The sequence below is a fragment of the Myxocyprinus asiaticus genome, chromosome 8 (genome assembly GCF_019703515.2).
Source record: "Myxocyprinus asiaticus isolate MX2 ecotype Aquarium Trade chromosome 8, UBuf_Myxa_2, whole genome shotgun sequence".
Taxonomy (NCBI): Eukaryota; Metazoa; Chordata; class Actinopteri; order Cypriniformes; family Catostomidae; genus Myxocyprinus; species Myxocyprinus asiaticus.
The window spans coordinates 21,386,641-21,395,470 of NC_059351.1; the positions used below are offsets into that span (position 1 = coordinate 21,386,641).

At 35.3% G+C, this 8,830-nt stretch overlaps 2 protein-coding genes across 6 annotated transcripts in view; one reads left to right on the plus strand and one right to left on the minus strand.

Moving 5' to 3' along the window:
- The window catches only part of LOC127444907 (FERM, ARHGEF and pleckstrin domain-containing protein 1-like), a 141,141-nt gene extending 138,224 nt beyond the window's left edge, over positions 1–2,917 (plus strand). For all 5 annotated transcript variants that reach the window (XM_051704557.1, XM_051704559.1, XM_051704560.1 and 2 more), the window contains one exon: positions 58–2,917. In XM_051704557.1, the coding sequence (XP_051560517.1) occupies positions 58–133 (76 nt within the window). In that variant the 3' untranslated portion in view covers positions 134–2,917. The remainder of the gene's footprint in view (positions 1–57) is intronic.
- A 1,198-nt stretch (positions 2,918–4,115) lies between these two features.
- On the minus strand, positions 4,116–7,471 carry LOC127444971 (gamma-glutamylaminecyclotransferase B-like). The gene is made up of 2 exons (XM_051704663.1): positions 7,235–7,471; positions 4,116–6,452 (listed from the first exon to the last, which is right to left on the minus strand). Exons 1-2 carry the CDS (start codon positions 7,239–7,241, stop codon positions 5,950–5,952), a joined length of 510 nt encoding a protein of 169 aa, XP_051560623.1. The 5' UTR covers positions 7,242–7,471; the 3' UTR covers positions 4,116–5,949.
- Positions 7,472–8,830: the final 1,359 nt, after the last annotated feature.

Below are 8,830 nucleotides of genomic sequence, written 5' to 3' on the forward strand. Positions count from 1 at the left end.
TACATTGTTGACGCAATTCCCAGTTTCCAGTTTCCACTAATATCTTTTCTGTCATAGGTGGATGGAGGTGATTCGCAGTGCGACCTGCTCTTCTAGTCACATCCGCTCTTTTAGCCGCAAAGACGTCTACTGACCAAAGAGAGACCCTTCAAAACCTGCCTTCACCAACACACACTGCCCCAAACACCCACATATTGGGCATTTATATCAGGTTCTCAATCAGGTTCTAAGTATCTTATTGCAACGTTTTTTTTGTTTTTTTGTTTTTTTGTGGAAATGTCTTGAGTGCTATACCGTTTTTGTTCAATTTATCGAAATAAGCAAGTCAGAAGACTTTGAATGGGTTTGGATGTAAAGCATTGTAATTAGAAGACAATGTCAAAAGTCAGCATCGAAACAAGAGTCCAGAATTTACGAACTTAAGCAGATGTATTATTGTAACTGTCGCAAGATGGACACATAAATGCTAATCAGGACAAAGTGAAACACTTCCAGTTTTCGCACTTGTTTAAAATGTACAGAAGACACGATATACTAGCTTCTACACAGTGGGCCTCATTCATAAAACATGAGTAGAACGAAATTCTGTGTAAATCATTCGGAGTACCATTCTTACATAAACAGTTGCAATTTTCGTAAAGATGGCTTTAAGAATGGTTTTATTGAATTGAATGTGACAATTGATGTAAAATGGTTTTACGAATCGATTTTGTGAATTGAATGTGACAATTTATGCAAGAACTTTTTTGTTGAATTGTGTGCAATAATTTACGTAAGAATTGTTTCATGAAGGGTTTTATTGAATTGAAAGTGATAACTTACGTAAGAATGATTTTACAAACATTTTACAGGTTTTAATGTGACGATTTACACAAAAATGGATGTACGGATTGATTTATTGAATTGAATGCAACAATTTATGTTAGAATGTTGTTACGAACGGTTTTATTGAATGTGTCATGGTAAAAATAATTTTACATTTCACACATAATTTTTTCTGCTCGTTTCATGAATGAGGCCAATTGCTTTTAAAAACTGGATTGAAGAAAATAAAATTGTCAGAAATTTCCAGAAGATTTTTGAATGTAGTAACACCACCGTTTTTTTTACTCCAGGTTTAATGTTAAAAAGGGTTGATGCCTTCTGTCTGTATATGGATGAATCTCTTGAAAACTGCCAAGAACATATCCGAGTCATATTTCACCCTGAAATCGGAAGAAAAACATAGCTTATTTTAAGACCATTAATATTTTTTACATTGTGAAAATAGACAACTGATAATGATGCAAGTAATAACATTCTCATAACTAATTAAAAAAAAAAAAAACAATTTAAAAAAATTGTAAAATATATTTATAAAGTACAATTGTAGTATACATCATGATAGTATTTGATGTTGTGCATTTATTTTATGCTTTAAAAAAATATGTCATCCAGACATTATTATTTTTATATATTTTTTGCAACACAGGCTAATTTTCTTTTAGTAAAATGTACTTTATTTTCTTTGATTTTGGGGTGAAGTATGACCCGGACATCGAGACATTTAGATCACACCAATAGACCAACGTCTATGCATAACCTGGATTTGTAATATTTTAGAAGAAACCATCTCTGCTGGCCTGAGACTTTGACAGAGGCTGCCTTCCTGACATTTGTACCACACTCCGAATCTCTTTCTTTTGTAGGACACCATTTTTATAAAAATTTTTATACTAACTATGAACCACTCCACACAAGTTGTGCACTATGGGGGAATTGTACAGAAGTCCTCAAGCAATCATTCTGTCATTGCAACTCCAGAAAAAAAACATTTTGCTGCCTTTTATCTAACTGCTTGAGTGCCAAACTCTTTCATAATTACGTAATTCTCTTTAATCTTCTTTATATAATTTTTTATGTTGTTGATGCTTTTGTACTATGTTGATTCTTTCTTTCGTGATGCATATGAAAAAACATGGATATGTTGGCAGAAATGTAAGTTAGATAGTGAGTGACTGTGTTCAGAATAAATAAATCCATATGTATGGGATGCATTGCACTTACTGAAATATGAAATATGAACATTTTCTAAAGCCATAAAACAAATTGAGTTTGTATTATTTTATTGTAAAATTCAATGCTTGTACTCAACTCTGACTCGCATAAATACAGAACAGATATCCAGATATATTGGAGTGTTTCCTAAGCAGTTCAAATATTTATTCAAGGTCTTGTCATCATTCAAGTATTTTAAATGAAAACAAAAAAATCACAAGAAAGCTATTACCATTTTACTTGCTATAGTTCAATCACTTTTTTTTTTTTTTTAATCTCCCAATTTTTGGAATGCTCAATTTCCACTACTTACTAGGTCCTCATGGTGGCACGATTACTCACGTCAATCCGGGTAGCGGAGGACAAGTCTCGGTTGCCTCCACTTCTGGGACCATCAATCCGCGCATCTTATCACGTGGCTTGCTGTGCATGACACCGCGGGGACTCACAGCATGTGGAGGCTCATGCTACTCTCTGCGATCCACGCACAACTTACCATGCGCCCCATTGAGAGCAAGAACCACTTAATCATGACCACGAGGAGGTTACCCCATGTGACTCTACCCTCCCTAGCAGCCGGGCCAATTTGGTTGCTTAGGAGACCTGGCTGGAGTCACTCAGCACACCCTGGATTTGAACTTGCGACTCCAGGGGTGGTAGTCCACATCAATACACGCTGAGCTACCCAGGCCCAACTTGCAACTCTTTTCATGTACAGTGGTGGCCAAAAATATTGGCATCCTTGGTAAATATGAGAAAAGAAGGCTGTGAAAAATACATATATCCTTATTGTTTATCCTTTTGGTCTTTCATTCAAAATCCTATCCTCAAATAGTTATCAAACAATTCCAAACACAACACAAGTTGTATCAAAAAACAATTTTTTTTTGTCAAATATATGTGTGGCACAATTATTGGCACCCTTTTATTCAATACTTTGTGTAACCTACCTTTGCCAAGATAACAGCTCCGAGTCTTCTCCTTTAATGCCTACTGAGGTTGGAGAACATATGGCAAGGGATCGGAGACCATTCCTCCATACAGAATCTCTCCAGACACTTCAAATTCTTAGGTCCACACTGGTGGACTCTCCTCTTCAGTTCACCCCACAGGTTTTCTATGGGGTTAAGGTTAAGACTGGGATGGCCATGGCAGAACCTTGATTTTGTGGTCAGTGATCCATTTTTGTGTTGATTTTGATGTGTGTTTTGGATCATTGTCCTGCTGGAAGATCCAACCACAGCCCATTTTAAGCTTTCTGGCTGAGGCAATCAGGTTTTTATTTTTTTTATCAGTTTGTATTTGATAGAGTCCATGATGCCATGTATCCGAACGAGATGTCCAGGACCTTTGGCATAAATACAACCCAACAATGTTAAAGATCCACCACCATATTTAGACAGATAGGCAGATAGACCTAAAGCAGATCAAATGTCTTTTTAATTTTTGACAGTTGGAATTTGAATTCACAAACATTCCGTTGGCCAATTTGAACAGTCCGTCAATGTAAATCAATGGGATTTTTCTGATATTTGATCATCCATTGTGTGAAAACCGCAAGTGAAAAATATGTTAGAAAAAACATAGATCACTATTCCATAACAGTCTGAAGGTCTGTGCCAAATTTAGTGGATGTAGCTTAAAAGCTCTTGGAGCAGTTAGCAATTCGGTTAGTCTCAGTTTAGGGATTTTGAAAAAAAAAAAAATTAATAATTAATTATTAATTAATTATTAAAGAAAAAAAAGTTTAATAGAATAACATGTTGGCTTCATCAGGCAACATAAGTACATTTGTTCACAGAAATTACAGTGTTTCCCACAGGATTTTGTGAGACTGTGGTGGGTGGACCTTGGACCCTCTAGGGGGGTCCAGGGGCATGCCCCCCCAAGAAAATATTTTATATTTTAAAGTTAAATGCATCAATCTGGTGCATTCAAAATTAAGAGGCTAGACCTATGAAGAACTTTGTGCTCTTGTAAACAATTTTGTGCTCTAGTAGTAATTTAATCATAAACACATTGGTTGTATAGATATGAATGATGATGACACAGCAAAAAATTCACACCAACAAAGCATAAACGAGACAAGAGTTTAACGCAGTTCACAAATGGTCAAAACATAAAATCAACAAGAGCATACATTTGAGCCAGGGCTCGACATTAAGCATTGTCATGTGCTTGTCCTCCGGACAAGTAAATTGGTCATACACTTGTCCGAGTAAAAAAGTTACTTGTCCGGAGAGAAAAAAGGACATTTAAGTTGCATGCTCAACTAACCTTGTCAAAACCATGTTGTATATTTTTCTAAAATTATGACTGATGCCCAACCTAATAGTGTACCTATGCAATCAACACAGTTATCTGTGACAGAAATGTAAACTGCACTGGGTAGGGGAGGAGGCTACTGTCATATGATAATTATTTTATGTTACGTATGGTAGCCAAATAAAGGAAAGCCTCCATCGCCATCATTAACAGTAGGGGTGCTCACACTTCTATGGAATGAGATCTACTTTTTCATCATGTTATTGCAGCAAGATCTACCATGTACAATATTGGCTATACGTTATCACAATACCAAAATTTCAGTAGTTGTAATGAAATCTGTCGATTTTCAGTACCATCTTCAAAACCACAACAAATAATAACACTAACTAATATGTTAATTATGGAAGGATGATTTCAAGTTAAGTAATTATTCAAGACTAGTAGACAGTCAGTAATAAAATAACAATAAAAAAAACAAACACCAATGAATAGAATTGAATTACAAATAATAGAACAAAAAATACAAATTAAGAAAATTCAATGCTTTTTAACAGCTTTGAAAGTGTTTAACAGAAGTAGGCTATCAAGCATTCAAGTAAACATTCAGAATGAAATGCAACATAAAACTACTACTGGTCTTTACTGTATGATTATAATACATGAATACTTTTTAAAGCTACTAAAGTTACCCAGTCAAAAGCAGTGTGTCTTCACATTTTCTTGTTATGGTTGTTTGATTATTATAATGACACACTAGATGGCAGCAGGTCTATTAGCACTTACACATACAAGTCCGATATTTTAATACAAATCCGCTTTCTTCTCAGCGGTTTATGTTCACTTTAGACATCACTCTTTGTGTTTACATGAATACCTCACCAAGACGGTCATTTTGGTGGAATTTTGAAAAGTATTTGACTGTCCAGGTGCGCATTAGCAGAAGCATTTTCGAAACGCGCATGTTCAGCACACACACATACACCGCCTGTCAATCAAAAAAGGCACAGCTGTTACTAGATCACTAGCAAATTATAAAATTATGTGCTCTGGATTACTTTCAACAGCAAAATAAGAATATGAACTTTCTAATAAGTGACACAGCCCTGTAGGCTATCACAAATATAGCTGGTTATTTTTTTGTTATTTATGTTTTAATCAGTCTGCTTGTCCGGTCAGGCAAGTAAAAGTCTCTTTCACTTGCCCCATCAAAAATCCACTTGCCCCGGACAAGTGTTAAGCCACTGGTGATAACGTTAATGTTAGATAATTGGTTCCAGTGCATGTGTAAGCATGCGCACGCAGGGGGTCAGTCAGTCAGTGTTGACTGACTGGGAGTGAGAGATGCTTTGCCGAAGCAACGGCGCAAAACACAACGTTAGAGACATTTTATGTTATTATAAGGAGTGTAAAAATATTTTCGGTTAATTATGAAACTGTGGCGGGACAAATTAGACTGTGGCGGGTAATTAATGGGAAACACTGCATTACTTAAAGTGTTGGATATTTGATGCCTTTAGCTATTGTATCGAATAGAAATTCTGTTTATTGATTGATCGGTCTCTATGGGAATAAAAGTTGTACAATTTTGTATGAGAAAAGGCCATCTCATAAGAATTATCAAGAGTTTACATGGATTGCAAAATCTCATTCGGGGCATCTATCTTCTTGATATGCATATTCCAGTCCGTGGTCACCATAAGAATCGTAGTTCTCGTAGGCTGGGTTCTGGAGCCACTCCGGTTTGTAAGTAGTCCTGCTGTACACAAACGTCTCGACGATGCTTCCAGCCTTTGGGTTGTTTTCACCTTCACCGACCCATTCCTCCACCTCCAGTTTGATCAGTGTCCGCTGGTACATGTGTGGACAACCTTCAAACCAGTCCAAAAACTTTAGCATCTTCTCATCTACACTATAAATCTCCCCTCGGACACGGTGACCTTTCCCAGGGACATTTAGCAAAAATGGGATGTTGTATTGGGTGGCGATCACTAATGGGTATGAGTCCACTGTGCGAGCTTGTGCGAGGAACTCCACTTTACCGTTGGCAGCATCGAGCATCCTGTAGTAGTTGGGTTGGCCACACTTCAGTGTGCCGTACAAAAAGACTTGAGTCATCTTAATCGTTATAACAGAACACCAACAATGGCCTGTTGATAAAAGACATGACAATCTCCAATATACAGTACATAACTATCAGGTTGAAGTCCTAAATTACCCCTGTCCCAACTTTTTTGGAGCGTGTTGCAATCATCTGATTTGAAATGAGTGTGTATAAATAAATAAATACATTCGCAAGGTTAAAAAACAAAAGATGTTGTGCTAAGTGCTTTCAATATAGCACAGGGTGAATTGAATTTACAAGTCACTACTTTTTGTTCTTATTAGTGAGGTAAAGTTGGTTGCAAGTTCGATATTCGTTTGATATTCGCCTATGGTGTTTAAGGGACCGTCTGAAAACTCCATACTGCGCTAAAACGTCACGGGCGCCTGAGCATTCATTCGACTTGCACGTTCTATCGTGAAATACACTGCTGTTGGACAGACTGACTTACTACAGGTGAAATTAATACAGTATGCCTTATCATATAAGTACAGTATTCAATTATTTTAGAAAAATAATAATAAAAAAAATCAACAAAATGATATTTTCACATTTCAAAGATTATTTTCATAATATCGAGTTTCATTTTGATCAAAGGAAAGAGTAATTGCTATATACATATATACTGCATATCTAGTATGTAGTTTTTAAAGAAACTACAGTGCCCACATTAATAATTATAACCGAATGATGATCGACAATAACGAGCACGTGTACAAAGTCCTTTCAAGGCCTCTAACGTGTAACAAAACTGACCTGCTCTTCCAAATATTAAATAACAGAAATGAAAGTATAAACAGGATGTAAATAGAGCAGTAATTCTCTTACCGATCATATGAGGAGTTCTTTCATCGACTGATGTGCCACACGATGAAGTTTTGAACTTCGTACTGCGAGTTTGATGGTTTGAAGTTTCAGAGACGCAGGTTTGACATTTGGACTTTTGGTCGAACCTTAATCTTCATCACAGTCAGAAATAATAATATATAACTGGACTGCATACAGTACTTCCGTGTTCCAAATAAGGAACGCAAGGAAATTACGTCTATGTCATGATAGGTTACATGAGGATGTAGGGGTAGTGTGGTTTCAGAACGAAAGTATCCGTTTATTTTGTATTTCATTTTATTTGATCATATTGCATCATACATATCGTAACAAAACACAAGTTAAAAAAAAAAAACTGGCAATTAATTCCTTGTCTAAGTACACTTATAATTACAGAATTTTAGTATTACTGTTTCAATGATGATAGTAATACATAATTTAATTATTAAATAATACATGTATTATTTTATTAATTAATAACATTAACAATAATAATGACTATTAATAATATTCAGTACGTTTCATTAATAGTCATATTTATAGCAATAAACAACTAATAATAATACATTTAAATTAATCATACAAATAATTTATAATGCTTTAAAATTGTTTGTATTTTTCCAAAATGGGAGATTTTTTAAAATAACCTGCATTGATGTATGTACTTTTTTCTGGTCAAAAGTGTACTATTATTATTATTATTATTATTATTAAAATTGAATTTTAGGGTAACCAATACAAAGAGAGACATCTAGTTCAGCATAACAAAATGTTTAACTTTAAACAAGAAAATACATGAATACGTCACCACATAGTAATTTCAGACCTATCAAACTACTTTGTTAAAAGGCAAACATTTCAAGGACTGATTGTGATTTACTTTAGAATGGATGAATCCAAACGCTCAAACAAAAGTGAAATGGCGCCATCTAGTGAGAGATAGGCCGATCTTTTGTAGACGTGTTACTGTTACAAGCCAGCTGAGAAATTTGTTTAATGTTAATACACTTGACAGCATTAAACCATCATTCTTCCTTAATTTTACAGTAAGAACTATTTTTATTTTTTATTTATTTTTTATTTTTTTTTAAATCATGACCTCACAATAGTTATGTGGTGTTATTGTATCTGTTTTCAGAATTTTATCTAACGCATTCCACAGATGATGTCTTAGCTGGACTTGACACTGAATCATTGGTTGAGGCTTTTAATAAATCTTGTACTTTTACACTTGATAATGTGGCTCCGCTCAAGCCAAGGAGAGTTAATCGTGTTTCACAGCCGTGGTTAAATGACGTCACCCGCGCTCTCAGACAAGAGTGCAGAAAAGCTGAGCGCAAGTGGAAACGAGACAAGCTTCAGGTCTCTTACGATATTTTAGAGGAGTGTTTAACAAACCATCAGAGAGCTGTAAAGGAAGCTAAAGTCAAGTTTTTCTCTACATTAATCTCTGATAACGCAAATCGACCAAAAGTATTGTTCAAAACTATTGAGTCTGTTTTAAACCCTACTAAAAGTGCTTTTCTGGATGCCACTCAAGAGAACTGTGAACATTTTTTAAACTTATTTAGTCACAAAATTGAGCAGATTAAAGGT